Raw genomic sequence first — 21,951 nt, forward strand, 5'->3', positions numbered from 1 at the left:
GGGACTCAGGGCGGTTTACAGCCTAATAAAACATACATATAAATACAGAATAAAACACCAATTTAAAAAACTTATTAAATAAGGCCGAATGTTAAAAATTGCAATAAAAATAATAAAACCCCATTAAAACCAAATTAAAATTTAAAATTCTAGTCCACTCCTGCACAAATAAATAGATGTGTCTTAAGCTCGCGGCGAAAGGTTCGAAGGTCGGAAAGTTGACGAAGACCTGGGGGAAGTTCGTTCCAGAGGGTGGGGGCTCCCACAGAAAAGGCTCTCCTTCTGGGCGTCGCCAGTCGGCACTGCCTGGCTTACAGCACCCTAAGGAGGCCCTCCCTGTGAGAGCGCACGGGTCGGTGGGAGGCAATCGGTGGCAGCAGACGGTCCCGTAGATAGCCCGGCCCTATGCCATGGAGCGCTTTGAAGATAGTTACCAAAACCTTGAAGCGCACCCGAAAGGCCAGAGGTAGCCAGTGCAGTCTGCGCAGGAGAGGTGTCACATGGGAGCCACGAGGGGCTCCCTCTATCACCCGCGCAGCCGCTTTCTGGACTAACTGGAGCCTCTGGGTGCTCTTCAGGGGGAGCCCCATGTAGAGAGCATTGCAGACATCCAGACAAGATGTCACGAGAGCATGAGTGACCGTGCATAGGGCCTCCCGGTCTAGAAAGGGGCGCAACTGGCGAACCAGGCAAACCTGGTAAAAAGCTCTCCTGGAGACGGCCGTCAAATCGTCTTCAAAAGACAGCCATCCATCCAGGAGAACGCCCAAGTTGCGCACCCTCTCCATTGGGGCCAATGACTCGCCCCCAACAGTCAGCCGTGGCTGCAGCTGACTGTACCGGGATGCCGGCATCCACAGCCACTCTGTCTTGGAGGGATTGAGCTTGAGCCTGTTTCTCCCCATCCAGACCGGTACGGCCTCCAGACACCGGGACAGCACTTTGATAGCTTCGTTGGGGTGGCCCGGTGTGGAGAAGTATAGCTGAGTATCATCAGCGTACAGCTGGTACTTCACATTAGAATTGTATGTATAAAAGATACATTGAAATAAGGGAGAAAGAGATAGATAAGTAAGAAATGTTGCAAAATTGTTGGAAAGAAAAATTTGTTTAAAGATTCTTTTTTGAAAAATGTTTAATTTTTTTTTTTAAAAAAAGTATAAATATCATGAAAATAGCACATCAAACGTTGGGCAGGTTTTGAGTCAATACCTGAAAAGTCCTAACAGAACATGAGATACCAATTTTCTCAAAGTTTCCTGAAGTCGACTGTTGAAAGGGACAAAGGGTTAGAATAACCAATCATGGAAAATGTTTGAAAATGCAGCACCACAAGCACTTATTCTGGAATGGGCAGCTACAATAAATCTCGCTACTAAGAATAATCCGCCAGAATCCTCCTTCGACAGAAATAAAATTTCTATATATAATCCCTATAGACAACAAGCCGTCTTTCCATTCTCTCTTGTCAGCAATTTCTACAAGCAAGAAAGATTGCATGATACACTAATTTCTCTTTGTGAGTTGCTCCCTGTGGTTGAGGTCAGGTCGGAAAACAATGATATAGCACTTTGGTAAGAAAATGCATCCCAGTAGTGCAGCACTGGAGGCCAAGATGGAGAAGACCTCCACAGCTACCATGGCTTTGCCTTTTGTGCTCAGATAGGCTGGAAAGAAAGAGATCCAAACACTGCAAAAGGCCAACATGCTGAAGGTGATGAACTTGGCTTCATTAAAGCTGTTGGGTAATTTACGGGCAAGGAAAGCCACAATAAAGCTGGCAATGGCCAAGATACCCATGTAGCCCAAGACACAGTAGAAGAAGAAAGCTGACCCCTCATTGCACTGTAATATCATTTCTTGGAGCATTGAGTGCATGTCCAACTCAGGGAATGGAGGTGATGTTGACAACCAAAGAATACAAATCCATACTTGTAATAGAGAGCAAGAGATGACAATAGAAAAGGCCAATCTTTTCCCCACCCATCTCCTCATCTGAGATCCTGGTTTAGTAGCCACGAAAGCGACAACCACAGTGATGGTTTTGGCCAGTACACTAGAAATGGCCACTGAGAAAGTGACACCAAACATTGATTGCCGGAGAAGGCAGGTCACTTTGCCAGGTTCGCTGAGGAATAACAGAGAGGAGAGGAAACAGAGCAGAAGAGAGACAAGGAGGGTGTAGGTGAGGGACCGGTTGTTGGCTTTGACAATGGGAGTATCCCTGTGCTTAATAAAAGTTCCAAGTACCCAAGATGTCAAGAAGAAGAAACTAAGAGCTGCTGAGGATAAACCAATTCCTAAGGTTTCTTCAAAGGTTAGAAACACCTCTGGTTTCAGGATACAACCTTCCTTTTCTTTATTTGGATAGTGATCTTCTGAACATTGAAAGCAGTCATCCATATCTGGAAGGAAAGTCAAGAAATTGGTCATCTAAGCATTTCAATTATTATTTTTATGCACCCATGTAGTTTATTAAAGTTTGCTTAAGGCTAATGAAATATGCCAGAATTTCACCCTACCATTTTGGTCTGAAATCTTCCCTTCTGGGCATGGAACACAATCATAGCAGCAGAACTGATCCCCTTCAATCCCTTTCTTCCAGGATCCAGGAAAACAAGGGTCATTGCATAGAGAGAGTGGAGGAACCTGATAATAAACACGAAAATGTTTTGAAAAGAAGGATTTTTAAAACAGTTTCAGAATTTTCTCCTTTAATGCAATGACATGATTATCGCTGTCAGCCTCCACTCCAAACTTCGTAACTCTTTGTACTCCTTATATTCGGTTGTTAGATAGCATGGGATTGTATTTCTAATGTAAATAGCTATTGGATTCAAGTTAAGTAGAGAGGGGCCTTTAAGAGTGTCAGTCTGACATAATTAAGGTGGGAGGGGAGATTAATGTTTTGAATTCAACAGGAATGTTTGAGCGCGAACTCTAACGGACATTGCATTCCTGATATGATTGACAACCAGAGACTTGTGGAAGAAGATTACCACGGGACCCTGGGAAGGAGCTGGCATTGGACCAGACCTGATGACCTTTTGGGAAAGAGGAGGGAGGAATGGGGTGATACAGATTGTTAGCCATATTTTGTCTCAGATTCAACTTAGCACTGCTGCTATCCAGATGTAACTAGTAAAAGTAGTTTTCTTTATTTGCAAATGAAGTCAAGGTGTATTCTTTCCTGGTTATAATCAGAGGCAGCCTGACAATCGCCTTCTCAAATGGATAGGGACTTTAACAAATTCATGAACAAGTTAAAAGATGTAGATTTTACAATGATGTACAAAAGTTCCTCTTTGAAGGGAAGGGGAAGTATATCATCACACATGGTGAGAATCTCGTGGAAACGTGGCCACTCAAGTGGATTTCAAGTGGAAATGCCCACCAAATATGCAACCATGGCTTTCACATTGTAACATCGTATTTTGTCTATTTGAGGAATGCTTGATCATCAACAACATTTGAAAGAATATGGTATTGTTTATTTTAAAAAAAATAGATTTTTAAAAAGACTATGTTCAATATGATATCATAATGGATTAAGGCATGGTGGATTAACTAATTCGATACCTGATTAAAAGCTGGGTACCAGACAATCACATCTTCATCAATCCATAATTCCTTCCCTTCTGGAGCCAGTAAATCCAGCTTTCCAACTCTAACTCTCTGAAAGGATCTGTTTGGAAAAGTGATCAAGTTGGTGATGTCGAATCCACCAGTTGCTTCTCCTTTCTCATTCAAGAATACTCTTTCCCCAGCTGAATTGTTAAAAGAAATGCCTCGAAGAAATGAATGGAGCTACTTGAAAGGGAATAAAAGAGAGAGGGAATTAAAAGCAACATAATAGAGATGAGGAAATCATATCCAAGTTCCATTCACTCATTCTTTCCATTCCAATAACTATAATTAAGTATATATGCTTAGAAATTTGGTAATCATTGTTGCATGATAATCCACATGAAATTAATTCTGAGATCTGATTAATGTTGTTTAGCCAAATTTTAGAATCTGAGACCCAAGCATTCCTCCATAGAAAAATGCAAGCTACAGATTATTGCAAACATGGATTATTACAGATTATTATAGATTAGTACAGATTATTGCAAACTATGGATGCCACTTTTATTTTATTCCTCTAAAACTCAGAGACAGAAAGCTCAGCTTGTTACCCCTGAAAGGTTCATGAGCCACATAGAAAATTCTTGGAGAATTGATTATTTTTGGAGGAGACAATGAAAAGTAATCTAAATTATCATTTTAACTATTTCTTATTATGCAGTATACGGTGATATACTAAATAATCTCTACTGAAATCTAAACCATAATTTATGCAGTATTTTCTCAATGATCAGAATAACAACAGAAACTATTTTTTTCTATATCTATTTCAGACAGAAGAGTAAGTTAGGGTCAAGAGGAGGCTGGAGGTCTTCTAATCCAACATCCTACTCAAGGAGGAGACCCTATGATATTTCAGATAAGTGGCTGTCCTTGTCTTCATAAAAATCTCCAATATTGGAGCATCCAAAATGTTTGAAGGCAAGCTGTTCCATTAATTAATCATTCATTGTTCTCACCATCAGTAAATTCCTCCTTATTTCTAGGTTGCTTTCTCATGCTTGATTCAACATGCAGAAAATATTAGGACATTTGATAATGGCTTCAAAACATAATTCTACATCAAACTGCTTATTGAAATAAAAGAAGTGTCCAAGGCAAAGGGAATACCTGCCAAGGCTGGAGATGTGAAAGGTCAGGATTTTTACAGATCATAGGTTTTTTCCTATTGAAATGTAATGTGTACAGAGCCTGCAAAGCATGAGCCACAGCATAAACAGCATTGTAGACACTGTAGCTGTGTCCAGTCATTTCCATTTCAAAGGCAGGTCCGGGAAGATCCTCAAACTTCACCTCCCCAGTGCACTGCCCACTATCCAGTTCTTCTAATTCTGGTTTTGGAAATGAACAATCAAATGATTGCTCCCAAACTTCCTGCAAAAACCCATCTCCGGAAACTGAAAAAGGATTTACAGTCTGAAGAAATTCCTTAAAACCTGCAACTGCTCTTGAATGAACAGTGAAGGAAATAGCCCCATGGAACATGTAGAGATCCCAACTGATTTGAAATCCTGATAATACGAAGTCAATCTGTGCAGTCATGATCCACACCCTTCTATATAATGCAATTTCCTTGCTTTCAGGATCTGTTATAAATGTGACAACTCTCAGCCACATAATTGTCAATGATTCTCCATAGACAAGAAATGCATTGGCTCGGCTATTTACCCAACTCATGGAAATAATGAAGATTCTTTCAATTACTTTTAGGTAGTCTTCCAAGTGGATTAGCTGTGCAAGTCTTTCTATGAACGATGAGCAAATTATGTTCTCTGAAAGTAAGGGCTGCATTTTCTGTAAGAAATTTTCTCCATCATTGTTGTCAACAGCAAATATCCCAATCCATGTCCACCTGAAATGATGAAGCAGCTGGATAATCCCAATGTACTGATGGTCCTCTTTGGGAACCATGAAATAAAGTGAAGAGAGTTTACTGGTTTCAAATTCCTCTTCGGGTAATGAGCCGTATGTCAGCTGCAAGAAAGTAGAGTAGTGTTCAAAAGGAAAAGGAAAAACTGTAAGATCAAATGCAATTATCCTGATCTAGTTTTCATACAAAATATATCCAAGGAAGGAATTGTTTTCCTGAAATTCTTCTAAGTATTAATATGGAAATGAATATATTTGGAATTATTTCAAATACATATGATTGATCAATTATTTTGATAGAAGCAAAGGATACTATGTTCAAATCTTTCCTCAGGTACAGAATCTCTCTAGATACTCATTTCTTGTATTTGGCATTGTAGTTTCAAATTATGCTAACTAATAGTCCTTAAGATAGGCAGAACATCTTAATAAAAAGCTAACATTAATATTTATTACTCCTTGATTAATCCATAACAACATCAAGAACAGGAGAGAGGAACCAGATGCGTCGTGGCGATACTGGCTGGAAATAGCGAGCTGTGACGAGCTTCATCGGACCAGAACCATCTTGGAGGGATGAGGAAGAAAGAGAGGTACCTCAGAAGATCAAGAGGAACAGGCAAGTTCCTCAATAGGTCGGAGGCAACTCTTTGATCTGGCAGTGGGGATGGAGGCCATTGAAATGACCACTACAAGCTGGGGCAATCGGACTACATTTTGTGCTAAGCGGTGATTGAATGGAGTATTGTTACTGGGTGAGCAATTGGCCAATTCACAGGAAAGAAGAAAAATCTTCCGAAAGCTTAAAAAAGGTTTCAGTGTGAAATAAGTGGCTAATTGGCACTTGGGAATTCAGAGCGAAAGAAAAAACAAAAGGAAAAAGAAAAAGAAAATACAAATGAGAAGCAAGAACATAATGTTGAAAAGAAAATAATTGAAGATAAAGAAATGGATAATTACACTGGGATTGACAGTGACAAAATAAAAATGGATAGTGGGGAATATTCCTCAAAAAAGAAGGGAAGAGAAGGAAATGGGAAAAGATTGAGGGGGAGAATCAAGAGGCTAACAATCTTAAAAACTAGAGAAAGGATTCAGGGGGAAAGATACAATACATATAAAAAGAAAAAGAAGGAAATAAGAGAATAGGAGAAAGGGAAAATATCAAGAAATGGAATTCTGGAGATACCAAAAGAAAATGGTTAAAAGGGGAAGAATAGTGGATAGTAGAAAGAGAATTAAAGCATTAATTTGTTGATTTAAGGGAATGGTATTAGTAGTAGAAATGTATGTAAGAAGTAAATTAGAAGTAGTATATAGATTACTATAAAATGGAATAATTAAGATACAAAACTGAAATGTTAGTAAATGATGTATGTAAGGATGAAATGTAATGTATGTAAAAAGCAAAAAAGAAGTATATTGTTTATTGTAAAATGGTTTAAATGTGAAAATAATTGAAACTGAGATAAAAAATTGAATGCTAGCAAATGAGAAAAACAATTAATTGATGTGGGAATAAGAAATTAGGAAAGAAAAGAAGAGGTGGAAAATTAATTTAGTTGTAAGGTTTTAAGGTAAAAATGGAATAAGTTGAAATGCACTGTTAATAATTAAAAGATGTGATGGGGATTCTGAGAAATATATTCAATAAATGGAGAAAAGTTGGGGTTGTCTGGAAAATAGCGGAAAACCATAGCGGAAAATATGAACTGAAAATGAATACAGCAATAGAGAGAGAAAGGAAGAAGGAGTAGGGAGATGGAAGGAAGGGAGAAGAGAGGAAGGAGAGAGAGGAATAGAAGAAAGGGAAAAGGAGAGGAAAAAAAGGAGGAGAAATAAAAGTAGGACAGAAGGTTAGAAAGGGAGGAAGAAAGGAGGAGGGGAGAAAGGAAGAGGAAGTAGAAAAGGAGTAGGAGAGGAGGAATGAAGAAAGTAGGAAGGATAAAAGAAGGGAAGAAGGGGAAAGAGAAGAGAGGGAGAAGGAGGACTGCTGTAAAACAAAAAAGATGAAATGGAAGAAAGGCAACCCATGTTTAAACTTATCAGGATGAAGAATGAATTACTACGAAAGTTAAAAGAGAATATATACGATTAAAAATGGAGAAATTAGAATTTGAGGGCGGAGGAAGGTGTTGTTTATATAATAAGCATAGAAGTATTAAGCTAAGATTAAAAAATATGGAAAAAGAACATTTTGGCAGAAATTGTAGCTATGTAAAATGTATTTGGATATGACAAGTTGTACAAGATATGATATGGTCAATACTCTGTTCATAAAATATGTGGGTGGATGTGAAAGAAAAAAATCAATAACACTTGATTCAAAAAAAAAATAAAGAAAATAAAGAAAGAAAGAACAAAATATAGAATTGTTCTCCTTAGCCCTTATACAACTTACTTGTGGAATTTTGAAGGATCCTATAATTTCAGCAATATGAGATGATGTGACAAAATCCAGTCCCCCAACGATAGCCCTGAGATTCTTCTGTCTATCACACTTATAGTTAGGGACAAATTCCTGGGATTTGAAAAGCAGGTCCAGAGTGGTGCGATAGGTCATCCTTGGATTGAGGTAACTGTCATAGATGTGGAACCCAAGAGTGACGTTAGGTAAGATCTGGGAGTCCTCATTGATCTCCTTCACAGCAAAAGCCAAGGCAAGGACGTGTTGATGAAATTTGATGATTAGACTGCAAATAATTTTAATAGTTGAAAGTGTAAATTGACAATTCTCATAAGGTAGCTCCATTTCTGTATAAATAACAAACATTTCTTTCTGTGATAGTAATAGAGAGAAAATAGCTTTGCTAAAATTATCAATAATTTCTACAGAGGGGTTCTTTGTGTGCTCTGAGCTTGGTTGCTTTTCTTGCAGGCATTTAACTACCCAAAGTAGGTAACATCATCACAACCCAACACTGATGATGTTATCCGCAAGAAAACAATCCATGTCAGAGGACCCCCCCCCTTTTCCACCCTGAACTAAAATATTCTCCTTTATTGGTAATTTCTACAGAACTCAAATCTATTTTACAAAGCATTTCCTTGACTCCCAAGAAATATGGGCTTCAACAAATACAAGTAGTGACTTTGTTCAAAGTACTATATTTTTTTCTATGACACTTTCAAAGAATGGTTTAGGAACAGATTCAGGAGGTACTGTATCACTTATTTACCGTATGTATGTTTTGTGAGGAGAGATAATGCCAAATCTTTCTAAAAACTATCTTTATCCCAGTAAATCTTCAGACAGAGGCTTCTTGATCTGATGTTTGGTACATTTCATGTGAAAGACTTAAAAATAATGTAAAGAAAGTTATTTCTTCTTTCATAACCAGATACAATTGAAAGAAATAACATAACATAACATAATAACAGAGTTGGAAGGGACCTTGGAGGTCTTCTAGTCCAACCCCCTGCCAAGGCAGGAAACCCTACACCATTTCAGACAAATGGCTATCCAACATTTTCTTAAAAATTTCCAATGTTGCATTCACAACTTCTGCAGGCAAGTTGTTTCACTTATTGATTGTTCTGTCAGGAAATTTCTCCTTAGTTCTAAGTTGCTTCTCTCCTTGATTAGTTTCCACCCATTGTTTCTTGTTCTACCCTCAGGTGCTTTGGAGAATAGTTTGACTCCCTCTTCTTTGTGGCAACCCCTGAGATATTGGAACACTGCTATTGTGTCTCCCCTAGTCCTTCCTTTCATTAAACTAGGCATACCGACTTCCTGCAACCGTTCTTCATATGTTTTAGCCTCCAGTCCCCTGATAATCTTCATTGCTCTTCTCTGCACTCTTTCTAGAGTCTCAACATCCTTTTTACATCGTGGTGACTAAAACTGAATGCAATATCAAATTGAATGCAAAATAGAAGTCATAGATGATATTAAAAACCCTACATTTATGTGCAAAGAACTTTCAATCATATAAAGGATTTTTGAAAATCTGAGTAAGCTAAGATAGAGAAAAACATTCTTACGCTGGTATGTCATAAGGTTTCCCAGAAGGATTTTCATTAAATTTAATTTCATAAAGGTGGTAACCAAAGTGAGATGCTATGCCACCAACGATGAAGTCTCCAGGCTGGTACCACTCATGTGGAACAAGGAAAGCATCACTTGCAGGGCATTTCAGAGTAACTACTTTGTGTACCAAAAACATCACAAGAAACATTTTCATGCTTTTGTTATTGTGAAAATGTTTCCCCTTCCATCCTACCGATCACAAAGTACATATAATCCAACACTTCATCTAAAGATTGATCCAAGGTTTAGATCTGAGAAAGCACCTAATGAGAAAAATCTATCGTTTTCTATTTGAAGATCCACATGAGTACAAAATTGTATCTTGAATAGCACCAGGATTTGAACAGATACTCTGGCAGAAGAGAACAGAGGGTAGAAACCTGAAGCAATGACTCTGACAGAGATGTTATTTGTACCAAACTCCCTGTGGTTGGTTGTTGAATTTCAATATCCTTCTGTGCAGCCTTTAAAGTGTTAGCCTATAGTAATTCCTCTGGGATATAATTATTTTGTTTTTATGAGATAATACATAGCTGATGGTTCAGTTTTGTTTTTTTTAAATGAGCAATGCCAATGAAAGTAGCCTATGGAAGATTTGCAATCAAATATATATATTTAATTGTTAAAAATCATGCTTTTTTTCAAAGTACCACATTGGTTTTCTACCAATTTTTTTCACAAAATAAAATATGAACAGAACCAGTAGGTATCAGTATTTTATTGTATGTATATTTTTTTTCACAGAGTAACAATGCAGAACTTTTTTTTTAATTACCTTTTTTTTATTTGCATTTATATCCCGCCCTTCTCCGAAGACTCAGGGCGGCTTACACTATGTCAAGCAATAGTCTTCATCCATTTGTATATTATATACAAAGTCAACTTATTGCCTCCAACAATCTGGGTCCTCATTTTACCTACCTTATAAAGGATGGAAGGCTGAGTCAACCTTGGGCCTGGTGGGATTTGAACCTGCAGTAATTGCAAGCAGCTGCTGTGAATAACAGACTGTCTTACCACAGAGGCTCACTTAAGAACTTTTTTTTAAAATTACCTTAAGCTCACTCAGAGTCTTCAAAAGATTCCTGGTACTGAATTTTCATATATTCTTTTGCAAATCCTTTTAAGATAACTTAAAGCAGAGGTCCCCGACCCCTGGCCATGCCTGAAACCAAACCCATGCAAACAAGAGAGGCCCTGTCCATGGGAGGCAGGCAACACGTAAAACCACATTCATCCAGACTGCAGGAAAACCTTTCCCCCCGGTAGCCTGACTAGGTGGTTCAGTGGCTAAAACACTGAGCTTGTCAATCAGAAAGGTCGGCAGTTTGGCGGTTCAAATCCCGAGTACAGGTCTTCTGCGTGAGCAGGGGGTTGGACTAGATGACCTCCAAGATCCCTTCCAACTCTGTTACTGATACTAGTTTCATGTTTGTCATTTCTTCTTCAATCACAGAGGGATGTACATTTGTTCTAGGACTTGGGCTGAATTTTGTATTTGATTTTCTTTTTTAAAAATGCTAGACTTTGAATTGAAAGCCAATTTGGGCCTCTGTGGCTCAGACTGGTAAGACAGTCTGTTATTAACAGCAGCTGCTTGCAATTACTGCAGGTTCAAGCCCCACCAGGCCCAAGGATGACTCAGCCTTCCATCCTTTATAAGATAGGTAAAATGAGGACCCAGATTGTTGGGGGCAATAAGTTGACTTTGTATATAATATACAAATGGATGAAGACTATTGCTTGACATAGTGTAAGCCGCCCTGAGTCTTTGGAGAAGGGCGGGATATAAATGCAAATAAAAATAATAATAAAGTCACTCTTTATTATGGTCATTAGTCAGTATGTCAACTCACAAAGCATCCCTGGTCAGCTCTCAAATGGCCATAGGCAAGGGGGATGGGAAACCGACAAAGCAGCATGGCAGCCAAATATGAAAGCACATTCCAGACATATCCCACTCAAGGCTGTCTCCTAGGTTTACCTACAGCGGCCTGAAGGAAGTGATCTCTATAACCTGTGAAATTGCTCCGTTGGCGAATGTGATTGATGACACAACTTGGGGGGGAAGGGGAAAACAGGGTCATGATTGGGGCATAAATTACGTGGGGTCAGAGTTGGCTTCACTTGGAATATGCTGACATGAAGCTCCTAATAAATAACTGGATTTCTTTTGAAGCTTGGCAAGAGGCTCATGATATCATTTGGACATCGATTGGAACCTGAAAGCAAGACAACTCTGACCCCACATAATTTACATTTTGAATAAAGGGTGAGGCAGAAGCAAGAATACAAAGAACATAAAATAATAGAGTTGGAAAGGAACTTGTCCACACACACACACACCCTTGCTGAGCAGGAGACCCTATACCATTTCAAACAAATGGTTGTCCAGTCTGTTTTTCAAAACATCCAGTGATGAAGCACCTCCAACTTCTGGAGGCAAGCTATTACATTTGTTGATTGCTCTCACCATTAGGAAATATCTCCTTCATTCCAAGTTGCTTCCCTCCTTGCTAAATTTCCGTTCATTGTTTCATGTCTTGCTTTTTGGTGTCTCTAAAAATAGTTTGACTCCCTTGTCTTTTTGGGAGTCCCTCAAAAATTGGGAAAGTTTATTATGTCACCCCACTTCTTCTTTTCTCTAGACTAGTCATACCCAGTTCCTCAAACTGTTCTTTATATGTATTAGCCTCCAGACCCTAATCATTCTTGTTGCTCCTCTCTGCATTCTTTTCAGAGTCTCAAAATCTTTTTTATACTCTGGTGACCAGAAATGGATACAGTTTTCCAAGTGTGGATTTACTAAGGCTTTGTAAAGTGATGCTAGAACTTCATGTGTTCTGTCCCTCTAGTAATGCAACCTAGGATTGTATTGTGCTGTTGTTTTTTTGCCTAGGAAAATTTTATTTCAATAAATTTCCCATATTATTAATCTTGATAACAGTTTTCAGTGGAAATAGATTTATTGGTAGAGAATGAATGGTTATGACCCAGTACAGAAACCTTTTTTTACAAGACAGTTAAATATTCAGGATTCACAAATTCAGTTTATATTCCATTTCAAAGAACCCTAACAAATCCAAACTAATATCCTGTGACACTGTATTAAATTTATATTCATAAAATTGTACTCAATATATGAAATATCCTAACAGTTTTTCCTATTCTGATTTTCAGCAGTTTTACCTAGAAAGAAAGAACACATGATGTGCTAACTCCTCTTTATGAGTTGCTCCCTGTGGTTGAGGTCAGGTCGCAAAACAATGATGTAGCACTTTGGCAAGAATATGCATCCCAGTAATGCAGCACTGGAGGCCAAGATGGAGAAGACCTCCACAGCTACCATGGCTTTGCCTTTTGTGCTCAGATAGGCTGGAAAGAAGGAGATCCACACACTGCAAAAGGCCAACATGCTGAAGGTGATGAACTTGGCTTCATTAAAGCTGTCAGGTAATTTCCGGGCACGGAAAGCCACAATAAAGCTGGCAATGGCCAAGATACCCATATAGCCCAAGACACAGTAGAAGAAGAAAGCTGACCCCTCACTGCACTGAAAAATCATTTCTTGTTGCTCTGAATGCATGTCCAACTCAGGGAATGGGGGAGAGGCTGACAACCAAAGAATACAGATACATACTTGTAATAGAGAGCAAGAAAGGAAAATACAAAAAGCCAATCTTTTCCCCACCCATCTCCTCATCTGAGATCCTGGTTTTGTGGCCATGAAAGCCACAACCACAGTGATGGTTTTGGCCAGTACACTAGAAATGGCCACTGAGAAAGTGACGCCAAACATTGATTGTCGGAGAAGGCAGATTACTTCGCCAGGCTGGCTGAGAAAGAGGAAAGAGGAGAGAAAACAGAGCTGAAGAGAGACAAGCAGGGTGTAGGTGAGGAACCTGTTATTGGCTTTGACAATGGGAGTATCCCTGTAGTTAATAAAAGTTCCAAGTACCCAAGATGTCAGGAAGAAGAAACCAAGAGCTGCTGAGGTGAAACTTATTCCTAAGGTTTCTTCCAAAGTTAGAAACACCACCAGTTTCAGGATACAGTCTTTCTTTTCTTTATTTGGATAATGATCTTCTGAACATTGAAAACAGTCATCCATATCTGAAAGCAAAATCAAGGAATTTGTCATCTAGGCTTTCCAAATTATTGAAAATCACATTATTCTTATGCACCCATATAGTTTATTAAAGTTTGCTTAAGTGTAATGAAATGTGATAAAATTTCTAACTTACCATTTTGATTTGAAATCTTCCCTTCTGGGCAGGGAACACAGTCATAGCAGCAGAACTGATTCCCCTCAATCCCCTTCTTCCAGGATCCAGGAAAACAAGGGTCATTGCATAGAGAGAGTGGAAGAATCTGATTTTGATAATGAGTAGCACAGATCTTTTTATCCGTTTAAAACAAACCCTATCACCCTACATGCATTTAACTGGAGTGGGAGGGGTGGGGTGGGGGATGATTTATATGGGGGCAGAAGAGGGACTCGGCACCGAAGGTCTCGTGTCCCACTCCTCCTCTGATGGCCGGGTCTGGGAAGTCTGTATCCAGTGTGGCCACGAAGCCTCTGCAGCTTTGCCAAATTCCTGTCAGAGTTCTCAGGGAAGGCAGGAATCCAAAGTGTGACTTCAGCAACCAGATGAGACTTTGCCTGACTCAAGGAATGCCAAAAAGCAGATCCTTTATATAGGCCATGGGGTATGGCTCTATGACTCAGCACTTATCCAGGCCTGCCCCTCCCTTCCTTTTGCTGACATCGCCTCTCCATTCTCTGGAAGCAGGGATCTGTCCATGTTTTGTCCTCCTGCTCAGCTGCCGGCAATTCTAGCTCGTGGCTGGCTTCTTGCTCACACGCTGTAGGAGGGAGGTTTTTTTGCTCAGTCTGTCTGGGCATGGTGCCAGGGCTGGGGGCTGGAGGCATGCCAGGCCATTCTTCTTCACTATCAGTTTCTGGCTCAGATAACAGGAGATGGGAAGGGCCCAGCTAAGGAGAAGGGTGCGGGCGAGGCACAACAGAAGGCTCCACTACCGAGACGTTCCCATCTTCCTACCTATAGCTGTAAATGTTGAAAGCCTGGCTCTCTCACAGCAAGATCCCACAGAGATGCAGCACTTCAGTCCTCCTAGATGCTGCCATCTTGTAAACATGTGCAGGGGGGAAGTCCCAGAAAGCCCCCTGTGCCTTTGCTGCCTCAGTTGGAGCACTTTTTGGAAGTGGCCTGGGGAAGCGCGGAGGTCGGGACTCAGTTGGCAAAGCAGGCACTGCGCAGGGGGCGTAAGGCCAGGCACTGCGACCCAAAAACACTGCTGCCACTATATCTGCTGCCTGGAGATCTCCGCTGCCTCCCTGATGAAGGTGCAAGGGAAGGCCCAAGGACAAGGAGGGGGGAACTGGAACAGAAGCAGCCCTTCTCCCCTTCTTCTAGCAACTGGAGTGTGTGTCTTCTCAATGTGCCCAGAGTTGTCTGCTTAACCTTTAGCCACAGAGAGCTCCGAGTCCTCCCAGGGTCTGCCTGGAAGTGGCTCCAGCAGTTCTGACGGCTGCTGATTTATCCCAAGTGCATCAGGGCTGCTGATTTATCCCAAGTGCATCAGGGCTGCTGATTTATCCCAAGTGCATCAGGGAGGAAAACGTTTTCAGGTGACAGCACTGCGATCCCTACCCTGAATCCAAAAACAGGATATGCAGCCGGCACTTCCACCTGAAAATGCTTTCTTCCCCAATGCACATTGCAGACATGGGCGTCCTCCTCCTTCTCCTTCTCAACAGACTCACTTTCTCTTTCCTCCTGGCCAGATCCGCTGCCTGAAACATGATTGCACTTTTTTGGGCCTCCGCACACCTGTTTTTTGTAATCAGGAAGGGGATTGTGGGTCTGCTGCCTGAAAAATCTTTCCTTGCTGATTCCAGAAACAGGGTGTGCGGAGGCCAAAAAAAGTGCATCGCGTTTTAGGTGGCGGATCTGGCCAGGAGGACAGAGAAGATGAGTCTGCAGAGAAGGAGGAGGAAGGAGCGCAGCTTTAGGGGCTCCCGCTCGGCTCAGCTCCCTGTGAGGAGAGGGCTTAGGCAGTGGTGGCGGTGGCAGCTCCTCACATTGCTGGGGATTGAAGTCATGGTAGCCAGTGGTGGGATTTAGCCAGTTCGCACCACTTCGGGAGAACCGGTTGTTAACTTTCTGAGCAGTTTGGCAAACTGGCTGTTGGAAGAAATCATTAGGGCAGAGAACCGGTTGTTAAATTACTTGAATCCCACCACTGACTGTAGCCATTGTCTGCCCTGAGGTGCTCACTAGGCAGCTAGAGGGGGGACCAGCCACAAACTGTGGGGCCCGCCTTGTTAGCAGAAGCCATGGGGCAGATTCCCCCCAGACCATCCCAAAGAGGTTTGTTCCTCAGGCTGTGCCCTAACCCAGATCTCCGCTGCCTGGAACCGATGCGCAGAGCCCAAAAATCTTCGAATGGTGGGGGCTGGCGGGTGGATGAGGCTACCTGCTCAGAAAGTTAACAACCGGTTCTCCCGAAGTGGTGCGAACTGGCTGAATCCCACCACTGGCTACAATGACTTCAATTCCCAGCAATGTGAGGAGCTGCCACCGCTACCACTGCCTAAGCTCTCTCCTCACCCGGGTCTATAAAATGCACACAGATTTTCATCCTCTTTTTGGGGGTAAAAAGGTGCGTCTTATACTCCGAAAAATTATATTGTATCCTATCCTATAACTATTGTATTTTACCCTACTCTTAGTTTAAATGGTTTGTATTAGATTTTATTGACGATACTTGTTTGCACCTTGTGCTTTGATATGGCCTATAGGCTAATCAAATAACTAATTAATTATTAATTAATTAATTAACTAACTAACTAATTAAATGGTAGGTAGAGGATGGTAGAGGACAGGAACGCCTGGAGGAATGTTGTCCATGGGGTCACGATGGGTCGAACACGACTTCGCAACTAACAACAAATAGGCTAATCAAAGCTATCATTTTAAACTGTATCCAATTCTATTTTAAATTGTTTTTATCGGATTTCAGTAATCATTTCTGTCTGGAACTCTGCACTTTGATATGGCCCAAGGGCTAACCACTAAAGTAAACTCTGAACATTGTAATATCATGTTTGAGGAATCATTGATCATCCATAACCTTTGAAAGAGCATGCCATTGTTTATTTAAAAAAACAGAAATTAGATTTCTAAAGAAACTGTGGTCAATATGGGATCAAAATGGATTAAGGTGGAGTCATTAATTTGATACCTGGTTAAAAGCTGGATGCCATACAATTAGATTTTCATCAATGAATAATTCCTTTCCTTTTGGAGCCTGGAGATCCATCTCTCCAACTCTAACTCTCTGAAATGATCTGTTTGGAAAAGTGATCAAATTAGTGATGTCAAATCCACCTGTTGCTTCTCCTTTCTCATTCAGGAACACTCTTTCCCCGGCTGAGTTGTTAAAAGAAATGCCTCGAAGAAATGAATGGAGCTACTTGAAAGGGAATGAAAGAGAGAGGGAATTAAAAGCAATATAATGGAGAAGAGAAAATCATATCCAAGTTTCATTCACTCATTCTTCCCATTCCTATAATATTAGAAATTTGATAATCAATATTCTATGATAATGTACATGTCTACACTATATATTTAATTTGATATCAATAAAAGGAAACGTAGGAATTAACTGAAACAGAATGAAAAAAAGGATTATGAAATTTTTTAACACTTTAAATTATGATTTAGATTCAGTACTTAAGCACCTAATTCCACCTAGATCATATCTAATCTTTCGTCGTTGATAGAAAGCTCTTGGACAGTTTGTGATCTGATTAATGTCCTTTTGCCAAATTTCAGATTTTGAGGTTCAAGCATTCCTCCATAGAAAGATGCAAGATAGAGATTATTGCAAACATGTTTCATGTTTCATACTATGGATGCCACATCTAAGAAGGACCACTGTCTTAGAGACAGAAAGCTCAGCTTGTTCATTATGAAAACCATGGTGCATGTTCTTGGAGAATTGATTATTTTTGGAGGAGGCAATCAGGAGTAATCTAAATTATCATTTCAATTATCTCTTATTGTACAATGTCTGGTGATTTACTAAATAACTTCCAGTGACATATCAACCATAATTCATGTAGTAGCATCTCAATGATCAGAAACTATTTTTTCAATATTTATTTCAGTCAGAACAGTAGATCAGAGTCAGAAGGGACTTGGAGATCTTTTAATTCAACACCTTGGTCAAGGAGGAGATGCTGTGATATTTAAGATAAGTGGCTGTCCTTCTCTTCATAAATATCTCCAATGTTGGAGCATCCAAAACTTCTGAAGGCAAGCTGTTCCACTACTTAATTCTTCATTGTTCTCACCATCAGGAAATTCCTCCTTATTTCTAGGTTGCTTTCTCACTCTTGATTCCACATGCAGAAAATATTAGGACATTCGACAATGGAATGAAAACACAATTTTACATCAAACTGCTTTTTGAAATAAAAGAAGTGTCCAAGGCAAAGGGAATACCTGCCAAGCCTGGAGATGTGGAAGGTCAGGATTTTTATACCCCACAGTTTTTTTCCTATTGAAATGCAATGTGTATAGAGCTTGCAAAGCATGAGCCACAGCATAAACAGCATTGTAGATGCTATAGCTTTGGCCAGTCATTTTCATTTCAAATATAGGTGCAGGAAGGTCCTCAAGTTTCATCTCGCCAGTGCATTTCTTACTATGCATTTCTTGTAATTCTGGTTTTGGAAATGAACAATCAAATGCTTGTTCCCAAACGTCCTGCAGAAACCCATCTCTGTAGACTGAAAGAGGATTTACAGTCTGAAGAAACTCCTTGAATCCTGCAACTGCTCTTGAATGAACAGTGAAGGAAAGAGCCCCATGGAACATGTGGAGATCCCAACTGACTTGAAGTCCTGATAATACAAAATCAATTTGTGCAGTTGTGATCCACACCCTTCTAAATAATGCAATTTGATTGCTTCCAAGATCTACCACAAATGTCACAATTCTTAGCCAAATAATTGGCACTGATTCTCCATAGACAAGAAATGCATTGGCTCTGCTATTTATCCAATGCATGGTAATATTAGAGACTGTTTGAATTACTTCTGATAAGTCTTCCAAGTGGATTAGTTGTGAAAGCTTTCCTATGAACGATGAGCAGATTCCGCTCTCTGAAAGTAAGGGCTGCATTTTCTGTAAGAAATTTTCTCCATCGTTGTTCTCAACAGTAAATATCCCAATCCATGTCCACTTGAAATGGAGAAGCAGTTGGATAATCCCAAAGTACTGATGGTCCTCTTTGGGGACCATGAAATAAAGTGAAGAGAGTTTACTGGTCTCAAATTCCTCTTCGGGTAATGAGCCGTATGTCAGCTGCAAGAAAATAGAGTAGTGTTCTCTTGAGTTGTAAGATCAAATACTGTTATCCTTATCTAGTTTTCATACAAAATATATCCAAGGAAGGAATTGTTTTCCTGAAATTCTTCTAGGTATTAATATGAAAATGAATTTATTGGAATTATTTCAAGCACATATAATTGATCAATTATTTTGATAGAAACAAACAACACAATCAGGGATGGACTGTCTGTGGATACTTACTTCTTTTATTTCGCATTGTAGTTTCAAAATTATGCTAACTAATATACCTTAAGTCAGGAAGAACATCTTAATAGAAACCTAAGCTTAATCTTTACTGATCCTTAATTAATACAGCAGAACACCAAGAACAGGATGTTTTTTCCCTTTAGCCACTTCACAACTTACTTGAGGAATTTTGAAGAACCCCGTAATTTCAGCAATACGAGATGATGTAACAAAATCCAGTCCCCCAATGATAGCCATGAGATTCTTCTTGCTATCACACTTGTAGTTAGGGACAAATTCCTGGGAGTTGAAAAGTAGGTCCAGAGTGGTGCGATAGGTCATCCTTGGATTGTAGTAACTGTCATAGATGTGGAACCCAAGAGTGACATTAGGTAAGATCTGGGAGTCCTCATTGATCTCCTTCACAGCAAAAGCCAAGGCGAGGACGTGTTGATGAAATTTGGTGAATACACTGTAAAAATTTAAATACCCCAGTTGAGAGAGAAAACTGACAATTCTCATAAGGTGACATCATTGCTGTATGAATAACAACCAATTCTTTCCCTGATAGTAGTGAAATGTCTAAAATTCTTAATAATTTCTACAGAGGGATCCTTGGTGCTCTCTGAGCTTGGTGGCTTTCTTGCAAACATCTCATCACCCAAAGTAGGTAATATCATCACTGCCTGGCACTGAAGATGGTATATAGTTTGGATAATGAAACATCTGCAAAAAACAATGCATCTTAGAGAGCACCAAGGATCCCTTATTTCCACCCTGAACTAAAATATTCCCTTTTATTTACTAGTTGGCCTACAATAAAATAAAATTTCATTACGTACGGCTCTCAAAGGGTCACCACCTCCAATATACACTACATAAACATGACAAAATAAATAAATAAGAAATACAAAATGATGTATATACCCACATATATTATATGACACAGAGAAACAATAAAGTCTAGCTTGGATATATGCATGTACTTGGTGAGAAAAATGGTTGAGCGCTAAGCACAGAGTGCTTATAAATAGTATCCTGAATAACTATAAACTTCTCGGCTGTCCTTACCACTCTCTGAATGGGCTTTCAATCTGAGGCACTCCAGCCACCATACCAAACAGTGATGCATTTTGTTAAGATGCTCTCAATCGTGCCTCTGTAAAAGTCATGCCTCTCTATGTATGTTTTGTGAGGAGAGATAATGTCAAATCTTTCTAAAAATTATCTTTACCGCAACAGAACAGAACAGAACAGAACAGAACAGAACAGAACAGAACAGAACAGAACAGAACAGAATAGAATAGAATAGAATAGAATAGAATAGAATTTTATTGGCCAAGTGTGATTGGACACACAATGAATTTGTCTTGATGTGTATACTCTCAGTGTACATAAAAAAAAAAGTAAAAAGTTCAAATAGAGACTTCTTGATCCGAAATTTTGTTCATTCCATGCGAAAGATTCTAAAATACTGCAAAGAATGTTATTTCTTCTTTCGTAACTTGGTACAATTGAAAGAAACAAAGGCATAGATTATATTAAAACCCCCGCATTTGTGCACAAAGAACTATTTAGTCACATGAAGTATTTTTGAAAAACTAGGTAACGCTAAGTAGAGAAAACAAAATCTTACATTGGTACGTCATAAGGTTTAGTAGAAGGATTTTCACTAAATTTAATTTCAAAAAAGTGGTAACCCATGTGAGACGTCATGCCACCAACGATGAAGTCACCAGGCTGGTACCACTCATGTGGAACAAGGAAAGCATCACTTGCAGGGCAGCTCAGAGTCACTACTTTGTGTACCAAAACCATCAGAAAAAACATCTTCATGCTTTTGTTATTGTGAAAATGGTTTGCCTCCCATCTTACTGAATGGGAAGTACCAATAATCCCATACTTCATCTAAAGATTGATCCAAGGTTTAGATCTGAGAATGCACTTCATGAGAAAATTTATCGTTTTCTATTTGAAAATCCACACAAGTGCAAATTTGTATCTTGAATAGCATCAGGATTTGAACAGATACGCTGGCAGAAGAGGACAGAGAGTAGAAACCTGAAGCACTGAGTTTGACAGAGCCATTATTACCCTTGTGCAAACCTCATGTGGTTCAAGTGTTTCTTTTTCTACCTTGACTCTTTTTGAATGTCATTTCCTTCTGTGCAGCCTTTGGTGTTTTGGCCTAGCTAAGTAAACAAGGTGATTCCTATAGGAGATAATTATTTTGTTTTGATGAGAGAATAATTGGCTCATGGTTCAACTATTTTTTAAGAACTAAGCCAATGCCAATGGAAGTAATATAGGGGAGATTTGCAATAAAATATATGCTTATGCTTGATGAAAGTAAATTTCTTTCATGTACACTGAGAGCATATGCACCAAGACAAATTCCTTGTGTGTCCAGTCACACTTGGTCAATAAAATTCTATTCTATTCTTTAATAATAATAATAATATCAGAGTTGGAAGGCACTTTGGAGGTCTTCTAGTCCAACCCCCTGCCCAGGCAGGAAACCCTACACCATTTCAGACAAATGGCTATCCAACATTTTCTTAAAAATTTCCAGTGTTGGAGCATTTACAACTTCTGCAGGCAAGTTGTTCCACTGATTAATTGTTCTAACTGTCAGGAAATTTCTCCTTAGTTCTAGGTTGCTTCTCTCCTTGATTAGTTTCCACCCATTGCTTCTTGTTCTTCCCTCAGGTGCTCTGAAGAATAGTTTGACTCCCTCTTCTTTGTGGCAACCCCTGAGATATTGGAACACTGCTATCATGTCTCCCCTAGTCCTTCTTTTCATTAAACTAGGCA

The 21,951-nt window shown here is 39.6% G+C and overlaps 2 protein-coding genes across 2 annotated transcripts; both read right to left on the reverse strand.

Moving 5' to 3' along the window:
* Positions 1–1,506: 1,506 nt before the first annotated feature.
* Positions 1,507–5,538, reverse strand: LOC131196983 (vomeronasal type-2 receptor 26-like). Its single transcript, XM_058180515.1, has 4 exons — positions 4,738–5,538; positions 3,580–3,807; positions 2,523–2,649; positions 1,507–2,405 (listed from the first exon to the last, which is right to left on the reverse strand). The coding sequence occupies exons 1-4, from the start codon at positions 5,536–5,538 to the stop codon at positions 1,507–1,509; spliced, it is 2,055 nt and encodes a 684-aa protein (XP_058036498.1).
* A 7,202-nt stretch (positions 5,539–12,740) lies between these two features.
* Positions 12,741–20,252, reverse strand: LOC131196984 (vomeronasal type-2 receptor 26-like). The gene is made up of 4 exons (XM_058180516.1): positions 20,209–20,252; positions 19,318–19,609; positions 13,771–13,846; positions 12,741–13,639 (listed from the first exon to the last, which is right to left on the reverse strand). The coding sequence occupies exons 1-4, from the start codon at positions 20,250–20,252 to the stop codon at positions 12,741–12,743; spliced, it is 1,311 nt and encodes a 436-aa protein (XP_058036499.1).
* Positions 20,253–21,951: the final 1,699 nt, after the last annotated feature.

Source organism: Ahaetulla prasina, chromosome 4 (assembly GCF_028640845.1).
Source record: "Ahaetulla prasina isolate Xishuangbanna chromosome 4, ASM2864084v1, whole genome shotgun sequence".
NCBI lineage: Eukaryota > Metazoa > Chordata > Lepidosauria > Squamata > Colubridae > Ahaetulla > Ahaetulla prasina.